At 40.2% G+C, this 24,240-nt stretch overlaps 1 protein-coding gene across 2 annotated transcripts in view; it reads left to right on the top strand.

Moving 5' to 3' along the window:
* GADL1 (glutamate decarboxylase like 1) overlaps positions 1-24,240 on the top strand; it is a 200,901-nt gene that overhangs the window by 149,163 nt on the left and 27,498 nt on the right. For both annotated transcript variants that reach the window (XM_081159588.1, XM_081159587.1), the window contains exon 14: positions 7,045-7,134. In XM_081159588.1, coding sequence (XP_081015714.1) covers positions 7,045-7,134 — 90 coding nt within the window. The remainder of the gene's footprint in view (positions 1-7,044; positions 7,135-24,240) is intronic.

Genomic DNA, 24,240 nt, shown 5'->3' with positions numbered 1-24,240 from the left:
TTTGTTGTTGGATTGTTTGCTAGACATAGAAATAGGTGATTACAAAGATAGAGAATATTGTTTTTCTCCCTTAAATTTATGATTAGAAAATATGAGGAATGTTATTTAATTCTGATTTTTAAGAAACATAAGTGTGAGGTTTTGTTAGCTCTTCTTATAGCATATACTCAATAGCAATTTTTTTAAAACCTTTTTATCTTTATTTTTATTTTATATATATATATATATATATATATATATTGAGTTCAGAGAGAGGAAGTAAGGGGGAGAGAGATAAAGATAGAAATATCATTGATGAGAGACTCATTGATTGGCTGCCTCCTGCACGCCCCCTACTGGGGATCAAGCCTTCAACCTGGGCATGTGCCCTGGCCAGAAATTGAACTTTTATCTCCTGGCTCAAAGGTCAATGCTCAACCGCTGAGCCATGCTGGCCTGGCTCACTAGCAATTTTTAACCTAATGTAAAAATCATCTAGAGATTGTAGCCTAGGAACCTATTTTGTATATAAGCAATCTGGCTATTTTTTGGTATTTATTTATTAGCAAGATTTATTGAACAATTTCTGTGTGCCAGGCATAGTTCCAGGCACTGGAGCTACAAAACAGGGAAGTTCCCTGTTCTCATGGTGCTTATATTCAAATGAAAAGTGACAGGCAATAAACAAGCAAATTAATACATAGGAAATATCAGGTGGTGAGAAGTCTTAGGAAAACAAATGAGTTCATGAGAGATGATCTAGTATACAGATAAATAATTAGACAGCTACAGATGTGATAAGCGCTGTAATGGAAATGAGTAATGTGAAGTGCTAAAACAGGTGTGAGTAGGGGATGGCTTGCTTGATTTGGGCAGTCCAGATAGAGCCCTCTGAGGTTATCTTTGAGCAGAGATCTGAATGAGGGTAAACGGTGTGCCTTGCAGTTGTCTAAAGGAAAGGCATTCTAGGTAGAATCAATAAACAATGGCAAAGGCTTAGAGATGAAAAGACTTCTATGTGTTTGAGGAGCCAAAAGAAGGTGTATTAAACAAGGGGGCAGGCAGGTTGCAGTATTTGATGAAGTTGGAGAGGCGGGCAGAGCCCAGATCAGTTGGACTCAGGTAGGTCATGGTAAGACCTTGGGCTTTTATTCCAAGTGTAATCATTGGAGAAGTTTTAAGGAAACAGGAGCCTGACTTGCATTTTAAAAGGTCATGCTGGATGTCTTGGGAAGAGAGGAACGGGGGGTGGGGTGGGGTGGGGTGGGGTAAGGGCATACAAGGACAGAATAAATGAGACAAATTGGGAGACTGTTGTAGTAGTCCAAGTTTTCAGACAAGTTTTAGAAACCCTGCTCCCGTCTACAGCCGTGCCACCCTGAACCCCCCCCCCCCCCCCCCCGATCTGGTCTGATCTCGGAAGCTAAGCGGGGTTGGGCCTGGTTAGTACTTGGATGGGAGAAAGCCTTCTCCAGAGAATTCTGACTGTGGCTTCCACCACTGTTTACAAAGGAGTTCAAAGTTCATGAAAAACAGGGATATAAAGAAACTTGCAAAGGTATCAAAAGAATCCATATTTAAATGATTTTCTGGTAACACTTCAAAGAAGCAAGAAGACAAATTTCAAATATGGGACATTCTACAGGACAGCTGGCCTGTTTCCTCAATAGGTCAGTGGCCTGAAGAAAAACAAAGAGGAAGTGGTGATAATCACTTTAGGTTCAAAGGGACAGAAGAGGTGTAACAACTAAATGCAACATATGAAGCTGTCAGAATTCTAGTTTAAACAAGCCAATTGTAAAAAACACATTTTGAAACGGGGATTTCTAATATAAACTAATATTGGATAATATCAGGGAACTATCAATAATTTTCTTAAGCATGATAATGGCATTATGATAATACAAGAAATGTCTGTACTTTTTGGAAATGCATACTTATGCATGTAGGGTGAAACAACAGCTACGCGATTGGCTTGACTTTGAGTTTTATCTTTTTTATTTTCTTGAGTTTGAGTTGCCACCTTATTTTCTTGAGGTCGAGTTACCTCTTTATTTTCTTAAGTTTGAAATGCCTTCTTCAGTTATCTGACTATGGGAGCTACAGTGTTTATGGAAAGTGCTCTGTACCTCAGATCTGCACAGTCTTTTGATAGAGCTAATAAAAAAAGTGGTGAGAAAAAAAGATGAACTGATTTAAAAGTTATTTATATATTCTTCCTAACGGCATAAACATTGTAGGAGGAGCCATTGCCATCATCTTTAGGGAACTGTAAACATTCAAATCCTTGTAATGAAAGTTGAGGTGGGTTTTAACTATTAGGTAGCCTTTTGCCTTGGATATTTTATCTATGGGAGCCAGATGGCCCCAAAGCAGCGAAGGTGGCTTTCTCAAAGATTCTCCAGAATTCCTGTTTAGAAGGGTTTTTTGTATGTGGTCTGCATTTGCCTCTTTTCTCTGTATTCCCCTTGGAGTAATAAAGTAAATTTAGACCTTGAATTTCACATGTAAGTGTCAAGTTGATTAGCCTCTTTTTGTTAACAAATGCTTTCATTGGATTGATTAAATATAGCCCTAATGCATACTTAAGACAAGAAACACAAAAGATCCATTTGGAGCTCAGGTCTGTGAAACTACAGTCCCTTCAGTTTAGGGAAAATCAAAGTCCATAATTACATATACAGTAGTCCCTGCTTATCCCTGGGGCATATGTTCCAAAGCCCCCAGCAAATGCCTGCAGTCGTGGGTAGCACCAGGCCCTTGGATATACTGTGTTTTTTCCTATGCATACACATGTCTATGATATGTATTAGGAACAGTAAGAGATTACAACAAAACAGTGTCCAGCGCTTGAATATGTTTTCCTGAAAAGGGCAGAAGTAATGCATCTCTTATTAAAGATGATTGGAAGTTATCATTTTCAAAGGAATTCTGCATTATTCATAGGCCCCTGAAAATCATATCTGTTTTCCTGTGTTGGATCTGAGATCTGATAATAGATGTTTTCCTGGAGGTATGTTCATTCTTACACTATCATTCACATATTTTATTTTGATCTCTTGGGAGAGTCCTAATTATTCAACTTTTTGCTTTGCTTTTCCTGAGCTCTATATTAGGCAGAGTTATTTGGGTTGCATAGACTTTCTGAGTTACAGCGGCTCTTCAGGGACATCCTGTTAACTTTCTGCTCCATGCAGGAAACCTCTCTTAGCAGCACCAGTAACAGGAGGTCAGCCTTTGCCTGAACGCTTCCTGTGTCAGAGAATTCACAGTTCATTCTTCTTCCAGGAAGCTTTAATTATTCATATTCTAATACTTGTTGAATCCTACTACTAATATGTATTAAGCACATTGTAATTTATAGTTATCTTTTTATGTGGTTTATTAGATCACAACAACCTTCTAATTGCTTAATCCGATGCATAACCTTTAATCTTTGTCTTGTTGAACTTCAGCATCACTTGACTCCATTATCCACTCCATCCCTTTTGAAGTTCTCTCCTGTCTTGGTTTCTTTGACTTTCTCAGTTTTTTATCCCCTTGTCCTGTGACTTTTCCTTTTCAGTCTGTATGTGAAGGTCTCTTCATCTGGGTACCCCTTAATGTTCTTTTTCACTCCTTTGTCTTTAGCCCTTCATTGTGTTCACATTCTCTCTCTGAAATGCTTTATCCATATCTAGAGCTTTGTTATCAATAGCCTCAAGAATGTCTCCATTCTTGACTTGTCTCCTAAACTCTAGTCCTTTGTGTATAGATGTAGCCTGGAATTTTCAATTAGACCCCCACAGACACCTCAAATTCAGCATGTTCAAATCTGGGGTGTAGCCATTTTTCTTACCAAAATTCTACATTCTTCATTTGGTCATTAGAAATATGCTCCCTCCAAACAACAATCTTGATATTGTCTTAATGATCTCCCTTCCCCTTCACCTAAATGTATCTTGAGTACCTTCTCCACTCCTGGAGCTACTGCCTCTCATTACTCTTCAAGTAGGAACTGTCCCCTAGCTCATCTTCTGCTTCCAGTCTTAGGCCTTTTCGGCCCATCTCCATTCTGCAGCCACAGTGTGGCCTCGATAAAGTGAATTCTGATCCCTATGTTGAAAGTCTCCAATGATTCCACATTGCCTCTAGGATCAAGCCCAAACTCCCAAGGTTGGCATATGAGGAAGCCCTTCATGAAATGACTCCCATCTCTATCTCAAGCTCCACCTCTCTTCCGTACACCCCGCTCTCTATTCTTTCCAAGTATTTGTCATCCTCCTAAATGCACTGACTTCTACATGTGCACTATTCCCTTTGCCAGGTATGTTGCTTGGATTATGGGATACTTTTTCTTGTGTAATGCTCATTCCATTGCAGTTTAACTGCCTGTACCTAGCACCATCGATCTCTGAGTTCCTGGGAATATGCATATATAAGTGAAAGTCACATTTCTCATCCTAATGCCTATGTATAGAAATTTTGCTTGTTAAATTCAACATTTTGGTTGCCCTTCTTTGGACATGCTCTAATTTTTTCTAATGTTCCTTTACAAATATGGTATGTAGAAATGAACAGTGATGCATCGCATAGATTTTAGCGAGGCTATTTGTCCACTTGAAGAGGATATCTCTTTCTACCAGTATGGCCCCAAATAGTAGTCACTATACTAATGGAGTTCCTGCTGTATGAAGATATTATACTACATATTGGTAATAAATGATCTCTTTATGCATCAGACTTTGTGTAGCAAACAACATCATCTCCATTTTATAGATTAGGAAGCTGAAGCATAGAGAGTTAGACATTTATTCAGGCAAAGGCCAAGTGAAGCTGGAATTCAAACATCTGTGTGACTCTGAAACTCATGCTTTTTCTGCTTCTTAGTGTTGCCTTTGAAATTTTTCAGCAGTCTAATCAGATATTTAAAGCTTATGAGCTTGAAGTCAATTAAAATCTCCTCTTCCCCCTTTTTCCATTCTCCATTTGCATGATTAATTGTGTCAACCTACGTGCTAGATTCTGCATTTATACGTATAAAAATGGATAGTGCTAGTTTGTTTTTTATTATTATTATTGCGATCTAATGATATTTTAAGCAAAGGAAATGAATTTATTTTAACATGACTCAGTTTTGGAGAATGCAAGTTACTACATGTTAGTGACCACTGACTTTTCCCCCCAAGGGTTCTTATATCATTTGCTCAAAGATCCTTGCTGGAATTGACATCAAAACAAATGCTTTATTTCTTGAAATATATCTATTTTTTTCTCTTTGAAAATCAAGATAAAATGTATCCATATTTTCTTTAGTGACACTCTCTACTTCTCTATAAAATTTTAAACTACAACAGGGCTTTTTGCCCTTCACTCATCAGTTTAGTCTAGATACTCGGGTTCCTTTTTATGCCTTCTCAATTTTATGCTGTTAGAGAACATAGACTAAATGTGTCCCTGAGACACCCAAGTTGTCAGGCTTTCATATATGTAAGGAACTAAGTGGCATGTGAATGGTTCTACTCTGAAAATACTCAGTGCTTTGAATCCTCTTGAAGAAAGTCATTATGTATAATCCAAGCTGCAGAGGTAAAAAGACAGGAATAACTGAAATATGCTCCTTGTGAATATTCAAAGGAGTTTTTTTTTTCAGTTCACTAGTTTTGGAAGTGACCACAGTAAAGGTATGTCATCTAATGGAGCACCACATTTCCTCCAAAGACATGGTGTGTTCCAAAGGGCTTCACAAGTTTTCAAATGTCAAAGCACTGAAGCCACACTATTCTAAAAGAATGTTTGGACAAAAGGAATCACAGATATGGCACTTCTTTTTTTAAATCCTCACTGAGGATATTTTTTCTGTTGCTCTTCAGGGAGAGTGGAAGGGGGAGAGAGAGAGAGAAGGAGAGAGAGAGAAACATCGATGTGAGGGAGACACATCGATTGGTTGCCTCCCGCATGGGATCGAGCCTGCAAACGAAGTACATGCCCTTGGCCAGAATCAAACCCAGAACCCTTCAGTCCAAAGGCTGATGCTCTAACCACTGAGCAAAACTGGCTAGGGCAGTATGGCACTTCTAAAAGTGGTGTTGGGGAAGCTGTCAGAGGGCAACTTGCTGCTGGTCACCAATGCTTCAGAAAAGAATCACAAATTCTGCAGGAGACCCATGAAGTGAGCTCACAGGAACCAGGTAGATATACGTCTTCTTTTTCAGTGTCCCTCCAGCACCCTCTGCTGATAAAGTCTAAGACTGGAACAGCTGGCAAGGAGAAATATTTATAGAGTTCACCTCCATTATTAAAGGACTCAAAGAAAGGGTGAATTTGGAGCAGAGAGGCAATAAATTGATCATTGAAACAAATGCTGTCTGGAACTTAATCTGTTGATATGAAGACATGAATTCCTAGAATCTAGTACAGACAATAACTATATTTTTCTTCTACTTTCTAATGAACCACAGTTACTTTATTTGAAAAGATATAGTCACATTAAACAACTGAAGAATTTTGGATGCCAGTACATTCTATCCTAGAGAAACCAAATCAATTGTAAATTAGAAATCCAAGTATAAATTGTGTAGATTTGTAAAGACTATTGTAGTCTCACGATCAATATTTGCAGAAATTCAGTTGCATTACATAGTGCTCCATTTTGAACTACTCTATATTTTGAAGGTTTGTAGATTTTTTGGCCAAATCCAATAAGCTTGTTACAGATTTCAGAGGTGAAAGGATGAAAAGATCAAGACCTTACCTTCTTGAGCCAGAAATGTTTCTGGGCATTCACTGTGTAGCAGGTATTGATGGTCAGAACCGTTAAGTCAGCTTCAAACTTTAATGTTTGCTCTCGATCTTGTGCGCATCTCTTACGAAAAGGGAAGCACCCTCTAGGGGCACTCAACTGAGATGAAAATTTCCCAGTAGGATGTTATGAGAAGTAAGGCAGAATGAATGCCTACTCTAGCAGATTCTGATTTGTTATCAACATAATACACACATAATAACTCTTAAAGAAACCAGCTAAGACTTAATTGCATTCTAAGATTAACTTTAGATTAACAACTTTCAAATTTCCTTAATCTTCAGCCTGAATATGCCAATATTTGTTTTTGGTACATTCCACCAAGCCTCAGAGAGATGAAGGAAGGACCTGAGTTCTGGGAAAAACTTAATTTGGTAAGTAATAAATAAATTGTATTTTTTTCTTTTTGATGAAATAGAGTCAATGCCATTCTCTATTGATGCTATAAATGATTATGTACTTGCAAGAACATCTTGAAGAACTAGAGAGGTGGCTTCTAGTATATTAAAAACTAATGACACTCCAAAAAGTTGTAAACATTTTTTACATTTACCAAAATAACATGCTTGACACGCACACAAATTCCAAATAATTGTGCTGTGTGCAAGATAGTTATAGGATTTATTGGAAGTTCTGATTTACAGTACGCTTCAGAAATTGTGATCTGCTAATTGGACACAAGATTAAAGTTATCTGATGAACTGCTTCTCTCGGTTTTGCTAGTACATGACTGCATCTTCTCACTTGGAGAGAATGTTAAAAGTCTAAATCTGTTACCCTTTGTGATGCTGAGACTTTCTGTTTTTTTTCAACAAAGGCCCTGCATCTTATGCCTGTGGGGCTTATGGGATTAAAAAGAAAAGAGGTACCAGCAAGGGGTTTCAACTGAATATTGAACAAAATGTGCTTGAAAGTGTCTTCACACACAGCTGGTGAAGGCTGACAGTCCAATCCGGAATGAGAAGGGGCCCCAGGCTCTAGGGACTTCTCGTATCTCATCTGCACCTCCTCTAGCGTGGCCCTGCCAATTATCCTGCCTCTAACCCAAATTTCTAGGGCTATGAAGTTTCTTGAGTCACCTCTACTTGATCCCACTCCCCTGCTGCATGGACATAGCGTACATTGAACTGACCCATTGGGAGTTCCCCTGAGGATTCTGTGGCCATGGCATGCAGAGTGAGAGTTAGGACCCTTGGTACCGTGAAGTTAGGAAATCCTCTATCCTTTGTGTCTTCCCTCCCAAGCACAGCTAGCTCCATGACCCTGGTTAGTACAAGCTGACTTGCAAACCCTTTCCTCACCCTCAACTGGGAAATCAATGGTAGTTTTAACAGCTGTTAATGGCTCTCTACTTGCCCTCTAGAAGAAAAGAAAGAACTTCCCAGTCAAGCAAGCATCAAACATTTTCTAAGTGCTCACTGTGCTGTGTACCAGAGATACAGACATCAAAAAACCTCAGTCCCCGCCCATAGGAAGCTCATATTCAGGGAGGAAAGTGAACACAGAGACAATCACAAGATAACTAGTAGGTGCCTAGATGGAGATAAACCCTATTTACAGTGAACACAAAGAGAAAGGATGCCTATCTCAGTGTGTGAGACTAGAGCTGAGTCTTGAACAATAAATAGATGCCAGTCAGGGGACAATTGTAAAGTGAATTCCAGGAAGAATGACAGCATGGTGACCCAGAGTCTTAAGAAAGGAGGGCGTGATTGAAAGACAACAGGGTTACAAAGGGCCAGTGGTGGGAGGTGAGATGAGAGCAGCAGGCAGAGGAGGATCATGGGGTCCTCGTCTTCCATGACAAGGAGCTTGGAATTTGTGCCTAATTAGGAGGAAGAGAGAAGACCATGGCCTTTAAGCTGTAGCCACCTATAACCTCACCTGCAGCACCTCCTTTTAGCCTCAGGTCATTTTCCATTTATTTATGTCTCATTAAACCTCCTGCGCTCTAGCATAATACATACCCAATATATAAATATTCCACCTCTTGTCAAACCTGAGATCAGGTCGCAGAGATGGGGAGAGATGGATGGTGTTATCCGTGCCTCGTTCTAGACAAGCCCTCATTACCCGTTTTCAGCGGCTAACACAGTCCTTGGGATTTGTCTTCCGTTGTCATACATTGCAAAGAGGAAAGTGCTAAAGAATACATTTCAGGTGGTAGGTAACCCATAAAAAGAAACAAGAACTGAACAATGTGAGAATTTAATGGTGAGGTTTCTAGGGACATTTCCCACTTTGATGGAACGCAACTGACATTTTTTGGTGGAGTGTGGGAATGATTGCTTAGCGTTGAGAAGGAAATGGTTGGGATTTTTCTCACGTTTCGGTTGTTAAGAAAAGCAACCAAGAATGTGATACTTGTGTTTCACTGACAGTACTGTTGCACAGACACGGATCAGGGGAACTAAAGAGTTCCATTATGTTTGGAGATGTTTTTGCCTCGCTCTTTAATTATTTACAGAAATATTTACATTGCTTATTATCAAAAAATTTGAACATGAGGATGAACATAGAAGCTAAAATCAGATCATTCAGCTAGAATACATTGTCATTCTTAACTAAAAACTGAATATAAATCAGGACATTCTCTCCTATTCCCCAATATTTTCCAGTACTGATCCTCTTATGGTTAACATCTATGATTTTCAGTCCCTTCATTTTGAAATGCTTTCTCTGTCATTTGGAACCATGGTTTTCTTGTCCAGCCTGATGTCATACTATTTTCATTGTTATGGTTGCTTCCGACTAGTAAACATGTACCCTGCAGACAAAGTGTCACTGGTTCTCCAGCTCTTGGTTTCCTTTCATTCGCTCTCCTTGCGTGGGCATGAATTGGTCAAGCAAGGGAGGCAGATATATCTGTTGTTGATCTATGTGGTTTTATGCTCACTGTAGTATGAGAATGCGGTAGGTGATTTATAACCCGGAGTGCACTTAAAGCCCAGCTGAAATTTATCTGGGGGTTTATCTTGGATGGAAGATCACAAACAAATAAATAATCCGAGTAAGACTTCGCCCCGCGTTTCAGCCTGGTGTCAGGTTGAGCTGTCAGATTTCAGAATCGGTGGTGCAGTGAGTCTTCCCCTTGACAGCAAGCAAATAGGATTATTTGGTAATGAAGCTGGCGTTTCAGAGCATGTAAGTGTGTGTATGTGTATTGCACGTGTGTGCGTGTGCTTGCAAATGTGTGCACACGTATGTGAGACTATTTTTGAGAACACAATCGTTCTGCAATCTAGCAGCACGGGGACAGTCGCTGTGTGACACTGTATTCAATCACTGGTTTCAATGACTTCTCTTCTTAAGGTGTCCTCCATAAAAATGATCTTCTTTGGGATTCTTCCAGCCATTGCAGCATCCTAGGTCTCCATCAGTTCCCCGCCCAGGTTGTACTGGGCTCTTTTCTGGCCTCTGCCTCCTGCCATCTCCTTTCCCCATTTGTTTTCCTGCTCTGCACATTCGCACCCGCAGCTCTGCGTCACCCTGCCCCCCTCCTGCTGGAAGCCTCCGAATAACTCCTGCTCCCTGCAGCAGCAGTTGCCCACCCTAGAGGCCCGATGACCACTGTTGATAATAAATACTGTCAATATTTTCTTTAGTGTCCTAAAATGAAACCAGTAGAAATGGCATGTAATTTTGTAAAAGGCAACAGCAGGCCTTACAGGTAATAAAGAGGAGAAATAAGTTAGTTTAAAATAAAGACATATATTTCCCTACGTAAGTGTTGGGCATGTCCACGTTAGAAGACATGAAGAAGTCACAAGGTTCCCACACATACTCTTAGAATCACAGTAAATGTAAATAACAGCAATGGTGTGGTATTAAAGATATAATTATTAAAAGTGGTGCCCAACCCTTGGTAAAGCTCTGAAGAAAACATTTCCCCCGGGATTACATGGTAGCAGAAAACTTAGTATTGTTAACAATGGGCACAGAATATTTTATGTCAAATAGAGTTAGGTTCCAAGCTTGGATGATTGTAATCAGGTCTCTGCCCTCATGCGTATCCGGTAGGATATTTGAAAGTTTTGCAAGGCATGGGGCAGTTCTTCATTGCTCAAGACCGTTCTGCACATTGCAGGGCAGCTAGCATCTCTGGTCCCCACCCACTAACCCCACAAGCATTGTGGAAACAAAAGCATCCGTCCCAATTTCCAAAGTACTCCCTAGGGGTACAGTACCATTCCCATGAGAATGACTGATCCACAGGATAAAATCTAGTCCCATCTGCCTGACACCCAAAGGCCTCCGTGTCCGATCCTCAGGTATTCTCAGCTCAGTCTCTGTGTCCTCTATGATTGCGACCCCTGAACCGATAAACTGAGCCAGAGGAGTTTCACCAGTTGTCCTACTAGTTAGGAAACTGGTTAGGAACTAGGTAACGGATAGCTTTTACTAATCAAATTAGCAAATTACTGTGGTTTTCATGTTAATGCCTAGTGTTGGTGGGAATATCATGGGACTCATTATTACTGTTAATGGGCATGTAAATCTGGACAAATTTTCTGAAGACCAACTTTATAAAGCATATCAAATATCTTAACTTGGCATATATTTTCGTCCAGGGATTCCACTTATAGAGCTTATCCTTTGGAATAGGTACAGAACTGTGGGAGCAGGAAAGCTACTCAGAAGTTCCTAGACATTATTTATAATAGCAAAACACTTAAAATAACCTAGATATTCAACTGTGGGAAATGGTTACATTTTAGTACATAACTTTATTCAAATTTCTAGTGTATAGACAATTAATATTCTGTTCCAAAATAACATATTCATAATTTACTATTTACTAAAATGAGTTATAAAACAGCCACTCAAGTTTGATAACAATTTTGAAAAATCATGTTTATGTATAGATACACATATACATATAAAATATTGTATATATGGTTAGATAAGGGACAGTCAATAGGCACCAAAATATATTAGAGATAGAGTTATAGGTGGTTTTTCCTTTCTTTTGTAGTTCTCTGTAATTTGTTTATTTCCTACAATTAATGTGTATTGCTTTTGTGAAAGTATTAACAACAATAATAAACCAAGGTATAGAGTAACTGACCTGTAGAAGCCATAGGTTTCCTTCACTGCTTATCTAGACAAAGGCTCTTCAGGTTTTGACCACATATTCCTAACAGTTAAAAAAATTGAGATCCTGGCCGGGTTGCTCAGTTGGTTAAAGCGTCGTCCCAATAGGCCAAGGTTGCAGATTTGACCTTCAGCCAGGGCACATACAAGAATCAGCCAGTTTAAAAAAAAAAAAATCAACCAATGAATGCATAAATAAGTGGAATAACAAATCGATGTTTCTCTCTCTCTCTTTCTCTTGCTCTCTCTCTCTTGCTCTCTTTCTAACATCAATCAATAAAAAATTAAATTTAATTTAAAAAATTGAAAACAGTAATTGAGCATTCACCCCAATATATGTTTATTGTCTTCTAATTATCTACATGCATTACTTAATAAATATAATATGTATGTTTTTAAAATACACAAAGTAAGTTTTTCTAAGGGTGAATTTTAAAATTTTAAACTACTAAGAGATGTTCTAATCTTTTCTTATGTTACAGGAGACAGTTTTGTTTGGAGATCATGGTTATATAATGTTTAATCAATTAGTTTGCAAACTATTTTATCTCATGACCTTTTTACCAGACATAGTGTATAATTTGTCTTTTCTTCCCATGTCTTTGTTTTTCCCACATATCTGCACTGATTTTAAATTCAGAGGCATTGCCTCCGATGGTCTATACTGAGATGTTTAACGGGCTTCCCAGGGCTCCCTGAAAGCTTTCTGCATCGTGGTAGAGCTATACTTTGCTCTCTAAAGTGACTGCCTAAAATAAGTTTATGAGTTTGTTTCTTCTGAAGCCTCACCACAGCAATCAGATGCAGGGGGCGAGGAAGTTGGGGATCGACTGCAAAGATAAACCGGAAAGCCTAAGACCCAGAGAATGTAATTGAAAATCCCATCAGTTGGTTTCATCTCTATCATTACTCAGTGTTATGAAGCAGAAGATTTCCTCTTTTGTCAGCATGTCATAAATAATCCTACATAATGCCAGCAAAATTTACACTCTTAAAAGTAATTAACACGTTTTCTTTTTGCACTCACATGCCGTCGTTCCAACTTTATTTTTTATTTGCTGACCTGCAGCTTTGTGACTAATGCTACTCATTTATAACAGGCTCCTTTCCCCTCAGCAGTGGAAGAGGCATACATCTTTGAGAACCTGCTTGATGGGCTTGTTGTTTTATTGCTTATTTGGCATGTAGCTTGATAGAGTGTTCCAGATATCTTTAGAGAGAATTGAGTATTCTCCTTGGCAGGGTTCTGATTAGCAGCACTGGAAGATGAGACTGCATGTACTGGGCAGGGTGATCGCAGGAGAGACATCCGAACAGGCCACTCCTGGGATGGGAGGCAGGGCTTCAGGGCCCCCTGCTATGCTCCATTTATTCCTGTTGTGTGTGTGCGTGCATGTGTGTGTGTGTGTGTTCACAAATGTGCCTAAGAACTCGGACACATTTTGAGAGCCTCTGTATATTTCTGAGAATTATGATTCTGATTTTCTTTCCATCACCATCTGTGCCACTGGTGTATCCAATCGCTCATTTTTTGGATTGCAAACTTGTAAACTGCCAGACTTGTAAACAGGGGATTTTAAGAATTGCAATATTGTGGCAAATGCAGCTACACAATTAGGACGTATGGGTGCTTTCTATTCTTGTGTTTTCACCCATTTTCATCCCTAGAATCAGACAGGGCCTCTGGGCTCCATGCCTCTCTTGAGCATGTCTCAGGAAGACATCTGTCCCCCTAGATTTTCTCAAAGCCCCAGCTAGCCAATGATAAAAGGAAGGCAAGGAGTTTGAGGGCAGAAAGGAGGCACAGGGGAGAGAGGAGCTGAAAGAGGGGTGCAGGAGACAAGAGTTCCTCAGCTAGGATGACTCGCAGCTTCCCTTCTTTGAGTGCCCTAAGGAGGTGTGTGTGTGTACAATTCATATGTGTGTGTGTGTGCACACATGTGTGCCTTCCAGATATTGGAATCTGCCCATTTTTAACAGGCAAGGACATAGCAGTCACAGCATATCAAGGGATCATGTTGGTTCAGATCACAAGCATTTCATATATTCGGCCTAAATGTTAGCACTGGTGAAGACTTCCAGAACCTCCACGGGAAGCTTTGGGGTTGTGGGAGCCGTAACAGTGACTGAGACTGACTTTTAACCTGGCCTAGTGGGAACAGTGGCTTGAGGTTGGATTTAATTTTATTTAAAGGATATAAGGTACTTATATGTTCTTGCACACCTGAGTTTATGGAGCAAAATTCATACCCATATGACAGCCATTAAGGAAATTGCTCTGGACCAGATGCAGTGTTTATTGTTGCAAAACAAAGGATAAACCCTGTGCTGAAGGAAAAGACTGTTTGGGTCGTTAAGTATCCTTAGTCCCTTTGCCAGTGCCAAACCTGCCCCCTGGTGGCACTTCTGCTCATTTTTCCTTTCCTAGCTGGGAAGTGACGGAATGAATGTCCTAAAATGTTTCAGAGTCACAGCCTTGCTGTCAGGGCTGCCAGATTCGGTGCCAGGCCAAGAAATGCTCGCCTGAGAGATCCTCAGGGTATGAAACCAATCCTTGTCTTCCCTTGAAACGCATTTCTGTCTCTTCCTTCGTCTTTGCTCCAGAGGAAGGCCCGCTCCTGGTCTCCGCAGCATCTCTCCTGCGTTCCCCTCGCGCCCTCCTGGGCCTTCGCCCTCCCTCCATCTCACCAGGGCCTCCTCCCCCTCCCCTGCCTCCCACCCGCCTCGCTCTCCCCTCGCTTCTCTCTCTCTCTCCTCACATTTCCATGTTTTACCTCTAATCAGCTGCCTCCCTCAACGGATGTCCACGCCCAGGCTCTGACAACCTTGGAGGAAACAGTGCATGATTTTCTCTTAATGTTGCTTCTCTCTTCAACCTTTTGGACTAAACTTCTGAAAAGAAAAGCTGAAGATGTCTTAGCCCGTTTCATAGTCTGTCATTGTTTATAAAGCCACCCCTTAGCTTCGGCTGCTCGTGGGGTTTCCAGCATTTCTCATTGTAAACCGTGGTGGATGGGCATCTTCATCTCACGTCCCCTTTTGCTTTTATTACCCCCGGAAGGCAGAGTGCTCAGGATGCAATTCCTGGCTTTGAAAATTGGCGTGGCTTTGAGCCGACTCTGGCTCTCTATTGGGGTGCTACTGATCTTTAAGAAGGTTGTATCCGTTTGCAGGACCACCAGTGAGAAATGAGTACACAGGTGTTGATCTGTCCGTGGCAACATTGGATGTTGCCAGTTTGGGGGGAAATGTTACTTAGAAAGGTGAAAAATCTTGCCCTTGCCCTTGGGGCTCAGTTGGTTGGGCTTCATCCTGGACATCGAATGGCTGCTGGTTCCATTCTCTCTCCCCTCCGTTCCCTTCCTCTCTCTAAAAATCAATAATAAAAAAAATCATTAGCCCTGGTCAGTGTGGCTCAGTTGGTTGGGCATCTTCCCCTGCACTGAGAGGTCACCGGTTCGGGTTCGATTCCCGGTCAGGGCACGTGCCCTGGTTGCGGACTTGATCTCCAGCGTGGGGCGTGCAGGAAGCAGCCGATCGATCAATGCTTCTCTCTCTCTCCATCTCCCTTCCTTTCACGGTAAAATCAATAAAAACATTTTCTAAAAATCTTAAAAAAAAGAAAGGTGAGAAATCTGAAGTTTGTTTTGCTTTTATTGTATTAATTGGTGAGCTGAACAATTTTATTTTTTTCTTTACTGGTTGCGCTCCTCTGTGTGTTCATTACTTTCCCCATATCTTACATATTTATACTTCGAGGTCTGATGTTTTCCTTATAAATTTGGATGAGAATATATCTGGTTTGAGTTTTAACGCCCTCTTTGTCAGATGGAATGCAAATATCGCCCTAAGTATAATGTCCTTTTTATTTTAGTTGTGCTGGGTTTTTTGTTGTACAGAAGTTTTAAATTTTTTATGTATTCAAATCTGTCAGTCTTCTCCTTCATGATTTATTCCACTGCTTCAAAGCGTAGTTACTGTTCTTTCACAAATCCGATAAATATTCCATTCCATCTCCTGCTGGTTTTCTGTAATTCAGTGTTTTGTATTTAACTCCTTATTCCATGTGGAGGTTACTTCTGTGTACAGTGTAAAAATATAGATCGAACCTGATCGGGTCCCCAAGTTATCGTCCAGTTGTTCTAATTTGATTTATTAAATAATTCTTCCTAACACTTTTTATTATGGGAAGCTTGTGTTATCATGTTGCATTTTTTAAAACACTTTATTCTATGTCTGGATTTTCCAATCTCTTCTATTGATCTCTGTTGCTGTTTTTGTGCCAGGAACAAAAGGTTTTAAATGGAATTGCTTTATAATTGATTCTCAAAGCTGCTAAAACTCTACCCTTCTGGGTTGTTGTTTTTAAACAGCATTCTTTAATATTATATTTCAATTTTTTCATATATATTTCAGAACATTTTTAATTAAAGAGACATCTTGTTAAGATATTTATTGGAGTTTAAATCACTGGATCTGGAGTTAAATAAATCACGTCTTTGCTGCTCACTGTCTGCGTAACCATGAGCGAGTTATTTAAACTCCCTTTGCCTCCCCTTTTTTATCAATAACATGGGAAATATAAAAAGTACCTACCTTAAGGGGTTTTGATAGGGATTGAATAGCATGATCCAGGTATGGTGTCTGACACAGAGTAAGTGCTCATTAAACATTAGCTTTCATTATTAGTAATCCTGCTGCCTCATGTTTGAAGGACTATGTGAGCCTCAAATGTCTTTTTCATGCTTTTTTGTTTGTTCCCCTCCAAATTACCTTACACACCATCACCATCATAAACTTTCTAAAATACAGTCTTGATCATGTCCCTCCACGTTCCCCTTTGTCCTAAAGGAAAGGGTCCGTAGACACTCGGGGACCGCAGTGATCCAGTTTCACTCCACCTTCTTGCTGTGCCTCCAGCTGGTCCTCCTCGTGTCCCCTGGCTCTAGCCAGCTGAGCCACCTGCTCCTGTCTTTCCTTGGAAAGCCAGTCTGCCACTGTCTCCAAACACATCCCCTTGGCAGTGAGAAAAACTTGGGTTCAGATCCTGGCTTCCTCACTTCTTTGGGGGTGTATCGCTTGGCAGTTACCACCCCATGTCTCAGGTTGCTCATCTATCAAATCACTGAAATAGGTTTTGGATTTGCATCTTATTCAATCCATTTTGCGCAGTGCTACTGTGGGGCCCCTTTTTCAAAAATTATCAAGAATTTCAAGACAGTGACGGCAGAGCATTAGATCAAGCCGGGGCCCTCTGAGTGCAGGGCCCCGTGTGACTGCGCAGGGTGTACACCCTGACGCCAGCCCTGCCGCTCCGAGCTTAACAGTGGACACCAGGGTTCGTATTCTTGCCTCCTCGCGTTTGCTCCCACTGCTCCCTCTGTCTCTGGTGTCTTGCTCCTATGTCCTTCCACTTCTGCATTCTTTATGGCTCGCCTCACGTGCCCTCTCCTCCTGGAGGTCCCAAGGATATGGACCTGTTTCCTCCTACGTTGGAATATGGCTATGAGCCGATCCTTCTAAGCCACTTACAACTTTCAGCCTCATGTATAGAAGATTCTTGTATCTGACAACACCTTAAAATTCGGCTGTCAACCCCTCTGCTTGCCCAGGAAGCATTTCCGGACGCTTGAGTATGAGTACCCTTTCCATGTACTATGACACCTTTGCTGCCCTGTCTTGGCAGTTACTATAAGATAACAACATTTTGGGGGGGGAGGGGAGGGGAAAAAATGGCAGCGAGCAGGGAATAGAAGATCAGGCAATGAGAGGAAGTAGCTGATGAATTTTAGTGCAGGGATGATACATCAGAATCCCCCTGTTATCAGCAAAGATTTGCTCATTTGTGTTAAGGATACTGCTGATGGAAGGGAACATAAAGAAAGTGGGGCCCTGTGTCCCACTGGAGCTGGCCATGTATGAGCTTTGATAGTCCAAGCTTGCCCAGTGCAGAGCCCAGTGCAAAATTAAAAGGCAGAGGCCCTCATTTCAGTATTATCAAGAATTTCAATAGTGACAGCAGAGCATTAAACTAAACACAGGACCCTTCCAAGCCAGGGCTCTGTGCACCTGCCCAGGCTCGCAGCCATGAAGCCAGGCCTGGCACTGCACTCAGTGTTTAATGATGAGGGTGATAGTTAATATTCTTACTACTTTGCATTTTCCCACATTGCTACTGTCACACGGTAGATGAATAATTAATGGTTCCTGAATGAATGAGCCAGTGAATAAAGGAATGAATTAACGTGTTACCCTTTGGGGTAACTTACATGCACGTAGGGATTTCCTGGAGACGTGGTTGTTCTTACCTTCTTTGCTCATTAACTCACCCATAGAGGCTTTAAATGACTGCTCATCCTGAGAGAGTGACTGGGGTGGTCTGGAGCCAAGCCCTGGGATTATCCTTTTTATCTGCTTCTGATGTGCAGCCTGTTTTGATGTGCAGGGAGGACCGAGAGCCATCACATCTTAGGAATGGTGACCTGTGTCAGGGGTTCTCAGGACAAGAGCAGCTAGATAAGGAAGACATTTTAGGGGAGATGAGCATGTTAATTGCTCTTCTAATTCTGTTGTGGAGGAGGCCACCCCCTCTGTTTTTGTGTAGATATAGCAGAGTTGGTATTGTAAGTTGCTGTCTAGTTGTGTTCTGTTGGCCAGTCATCATCAGGAAAAAAATGTCAAAATGTATAAATCTGACTTCAGATGTGTAAACTTCTCTTGGTTTTAGTTCGGACGTTTCCTCGTATCTGTCTTTGAATTCTCTGCTATAGGGCCCCCTACCTAGTATGTCCTAGAAATGATAGCACCCCGCTGTTTTGGGGGTGGGGATAATTCCAATGCTGCAAATACAGCAGCAGAGCTTGCTTTAGTCGATGATGGTATCACCTGCCTAACTCAGAATGGAGACTGTCTTTCAGTCTACGGCCTGGTGGAGCCAGTCGTCCAGGTGGTACTAAGGTGGACCAGAATATTGAAGCTAGTGAACTGGGACTTAATCACATCTGTCATGTGAGTCAGCGATGCTTGAGTGTAAAAAGACAATCAGGGAGTCAGAATTCTCATTTGGATCTGCCCAGTCATTCAAAATATATATATATATTGAGCATCTACTATGTGCCATACACTCTTCTAAGTGCTTGGGCTGCATCCCTTTTGTTGAATCGCTTCTCTAATAATGTGTTGATCAAGGGGCTTAGAAATATTATAACTAGAGACTGGGATTTTATGAAAGATAACAGGAAGTATAAAATACACAATTAGAACTGAAATGCTTCTCAGATTTTTATAAAAGAAAGCTCAGCTTGTAGTAGTTCTGCAGTTTTATTTTCTTATACTCATACCTCGTAAGTGTAATCTAAGAAAAACGTTGCAGAACCGAGTTATGATTCCTGTCATACTCTAAACACCAGAATCTATCAGAACACATCATCGAAGCAGTTTCTACTGGGCAGCTTCTTACAGTTTGAACAGAGAAAATGCTTTGTATGTAAAAATCTCATACTAAGACTCTGCAAGAGATTTCCCCCCTTTCATACTCTGTTATTATTTAAGAAAACTAAATTTCAAAAATTTCTTAAAGAAGTTTATTTTTTATTATTTTGGTACGAAGTTTAAATATTAAATAACTTCACTAATTACTTTATTAAAGATAAATATAAATATCTTAAGCATAAATATAATATAGAAACATATTAAATATAAATTTACATTTTTGTAAAATATTTATTATATTAAAATTTTCCATTCTATATTGTGAAATTAATATTGAATAAGGCATTTTATTGTCTGGTATTCTCATTCAGAAATTTAAAGTTAAATAGGAATATTATATAAAGTTTTGGTTCTTTTTTACAAAGAAAATTATCAATGACTCTTTTGTGTTATTGAACTTACTTATAGAGCCATTTTTTCCAAATATAGATAACCACATTCTACATCATTTCAGAAAATGTATTTTCTGATACCTGCAGATATCTTAATTTTATAGGTACATTAACTCTGTTACATAATTTTAAAATTTCTGGTCAAAAGCTGACTAAAGATAATATATACACACACATACATATTTACACACACACACATATAACTGCATACAGAGATGTCAGAGCCTAGAAAGCATGTTGAATAAAAAACAGCTTATAAGCTTGTAAACTATTGTTAATTCCTAATCTTGATTTCAGAGGTCAGTTTGTTGAATCATAGAACTCAGATATGTTTTGTGTATCTTTTTCCTGTTATGGCCTATATAAATTTCATATTATATATGATGTGAAATACAATATATTGATGTGTTGTATTGTTTAAATGCCATCTTAAAAACATTAACCTGAGGTTTTACCCCAACTGGTGTGTGGGCGGGTGCTCTATTGTGGGTACAGTGTAGAATAAGTGTTTCGTACGATTTTTTGACTTAATGCTGGTCCAGTAAAGTCATTTTCCCTCTGCCCACCCCCTCCTCGCCATACACACCTCTGAGCATCTCATTTCAGTCCCCTAAGCATTGATATTTTCAAATGGATAAAGTTTTGTCTAGACTCACAGATTTTTTTGGGTAAAAGATATGGGTCAACTACAGAGTCAGGAAGGAAGCTTACCCAGTTTCCACTGGCACAAAACACGTGGCTAGAGCAAGAGCTGAAATTACCATGCAGTGAAAATAAACAGACAGAAACCCCGATTCTGCAGGTAAGAGAATGTGAAAACGTGTGTGTGCTCCCAACACTGGCTGCTTTGAAGAAGCCTTAGCTACTTGTTTTGTCAGTAAACTCCACATATACTTGGTAAACATAATTGTTATCCATTCCTAGGATTCATCAAATAAATATCCTCTGAGCCTATTTTACCTCCGCAGCCCGGTAAGGTGCTCAGATAAGCTCTAGCTGCCCAGAATTCGCATTGCTATCCATTATAAAACATCTGTTAATAATATTCAAGGAGGTATAAATTCAGCCAGATTCGAAAGAAAGTTGGAATTTTATAAAACAATATGAGATTTTATAACACAATACGAGATTTACACCCAGGATCTCTTCAGAGGGCCCTTGTTAAAAGCCTCTGTAAAAAAACTGATAGCCTGATATTTTTTTAGAATGGAAAAAACAAATCTAGTTGCTAAATCTTTATGGTCTTTGTTCTGCATGACAAATTTTAATCCCTGTTTTGCCAGTCTGAGTTCATTTTGCTTACATTTTTATTAGCCATTGATTTTTGAATAAGACAATGGAAGATATCAGCCCTTAATCTTGACAGTGGGAATGGCTTCTATTTCCTTATGTCCTCTCTCCGCTGCCAAAATCCTGATTGCCACAATTTTTTTATTAGTATAGCTGAGGCTCCACCTTCTGTTTATCACTGCCCTGCCCTTAATTCAAGAAAAATGTGTATAGTAAAAATCCTGAAAATAGAAAGCACATCAGGGCAAAGTCACATTACCAAAGGCACTCTTTACCTTGCACAAATTGTTTCAAATAGTATTTATTGCTTTACTTATGGGCTCCATGAACCTAAAACCCTCCCTTTGAGTGCTTATCAAAGCTATGTCTAATTCACCTGCAAGGCATTTGGCAGTTATTAAATTTGTAGTTTGGAGAGAGGAAGATAACTATTAATGCTAATGATTTTGTACATGGATGACCTGGGAGATGGCCAGTAAAAGAAAGAGGAATTGGAAGACTACGTTTGAAGAAATTGATGGCTGTGGTTTGGGGAGTGCCACATGAGAGATGCCAACTGGAGGGATGCCAGCTGGAGACAGTTTGTTGGCAGCTAGAACTTAGTGCCTACGACTTAAAGAAAGCTTTAGGACTGGGGATAGAGTTTGGGAGTTTGCCACAGAGAGTGATACAAGTCCCCGAAAATGATATTTAAAGGAGAGAAGAGAGCTTAATGAAGAAAAGCAGAATTCTTTTTTTTCTTTTTTTTTAAATATATCTTTATTGATCTCAGAGAGAGGAAGGGAGAGGGAGAGAGAGAGAAACATCAATGATGAGAGAGTCACTGACCGGCTGCCTCCCACATACCCCCGACTGGGGATGGAGCCCGCAACCCGGCATGTGCCCTGACCGGGAATTGAACTGTGATCTGGATCCTAGGTCGATGCTCAACTGCCGAGCCACGTCCAGCCGGGCGAGAAGCAGAATTCTTGAGTAACATCTATTGACAAGGCACAAGGAGAGAAGGGGCGGTGGGGTAAAGTCAGAAAGCAGCTAGCCCTAGCAGTGGGTACTGTTATAGAAATGAAGATGAGTCTCTAGGGGGAAGGTGGGTTTAAAGGGAAGGGGATGTGTTGGAGGAAAGTACTAAACTTTAATACAAGATGCACCTTCCCTTTCTAATACATCCTACCTTCTTTGAAAGGGAAAATTTCCCTTCTTATGCCATTCCAGGAACATGATTTATGGCAATAATACTGTACAACAAACAACCACAAAACTTCAATGGTATAGAACAGTAAGCATTTATTGCTCGTGCATCTGCAGATAAGAAGGGCAAGAGGGGGATGGGTGGTAATTTAGGCTGGACTCAACTGGGGGTGGCTCTGCTCCATGAGATTTTTTTCTTTGTCTTGAAGCTGTGGACTACCTGGAGCATGTATTTGCAGCAATAACAGAAATCCAAGAGCACAAGCCTAACTGCACAAGAGCATTTCAACAGTCTCTGTCATACCGTGTCTGCCAACGTATGATTGGCCAAAGCATATCGTGTAGCTAAACCCCACATTAAAAGATGGTGGAGACTTTACCCCAAACCAGGCCATATAGCCCAAATCAGTATCAGTGGAGCAGGGAAGTATATTGATCCCATAGAAGTGAGGTGAGAATAAATATTTCTGAAGTTACCTAATCTACCACAAACAAAGATGGTTACTTTTAAAACTAGCCATGTAAGCATAATTTAACACAAGATAGAATATGGAATAATAAAACCTAGTGATAATTCAAAATCAGTCCTTTGCCTGCAGCAGTGTTACTGTGGGAACCTGTTGCGTTTCCATTCAGCACATGCTTTGTGCCAAGCACTGTGTGAAACACTACTGGGAAAATCAAAGATGAAAATTATTCTATAACATCATCTATCAAGTATCCTTCAATTTGAAGAAGAGACAGACATATCATAAAGTTGGTATAATGAAAAGGCAAGTGTAACAAGAATTATGGGCAGAAACAAAGTAGTATGGGTACAGAAAGGAGGCCAAGAAGAATTCCTCTTTTACGTGATTGCTTAAGGATCAAGTACAGCAAGCAGAATATACTCTGGCTAATTTAAGAAGAAGGGGGTTTATAGAGAAGTAGAGAAGTAAAGACTTGCATAATCATTAGGAATAAGAGGACAGATGTTTCAAAGCAGTGCCCCAGAACTGGACTGCCTAGGGAGCTGCTGCTCCTGTCCCAGTCTGGTGTGGCCCGTTGAATTGTGCATCTGCCACAAGAGATGTCAGCATTAGAACGAGCTGCCTCCATTGCCTGGCAAAAGTGGATTCCTGTCAGTATGCCTCTTCCCCCACTGAAGTCAGTCCTGAAATCCTGAAATTACGGCTTATACATGTGCATCTGATTGGCTAACTCTCAGTCATATCAGACACCTTAGCTGCAAGGGAGCCTTGGAAATGTATAGGGAGGGGGCTTTATTTAGAAGGAGGTTGGATTGATGCTGAATCCATCTCTAATATCTTCTACAGTAATCTCAAGGAAGACTTCATGGACAGGGTGACATTTGGGCCAGGTCTTTAAAAGTGCTGCCTTATGGCAAGGATGGCATAGGATTCTGTTCATTAAAACAATGTACTTTATAAATTGTAAAGCAGCAAACAAAGATAAAGAGGACTTGCTTTATGGATGTACAATGGAATCCTCTTGAATGGGATCAGTGTGGAGACCTTTTTCTCAGTAATGAAAATCTAAGAATACCTTTAACATTCTCCCTCCACCAAATCTGTATGTTCATGGAAGACCTGTTCTTCTTTTCCAATAACACTTTTTGAGCCTTTACTATATTATCTTATACTTTGCTAAGCCTAGTGTGTGTGTGTGTGTGTGTATATATATATATATATATATATATATATATATATATAATCTCATTTAGTCTTCTCTATGAAATAGATTCTATTATTACCCTCAGAGAGGGAATGTTACTTGCCCAGCATCTCATGTTAGTTAGTTAGTAGCAGAGCCATCTGATGCAGAAATTCTTAAGTCCAGGCACTGTGGTTGTTAATAAAGGGAAAGGAGGGAGAAGATTGAAAGGTAAAATGTAGGTAATGGTGATCTGACAAAAGGCAGAGCTTGGAGAGGCTGCAAAGAGTTACTTGCCCAATATCTCGTATTAGTTAGTTAGTTAGTTAGTTAGTTAGTTAGTTAGGGAGCTGGATCAAGCACTGCTAGGGA

This window comes from Miniopterus schreibersii (assembly GCF_964146895.1).
Source record: "Miniopterus schreibersii genome assembly, chromosome: 15".
NCBI classification, from domain to species: Eukaryota; Metazoa; Chordata; class Mammalia; order Chiroptera; family Miniopteridae; genus Miniopterus; species Miniopterus schreibersii.
Note: the sequence above shows the minus strand (reverse complement) of the source record. Positions and strands in the feature narration are given on the sequence as shown.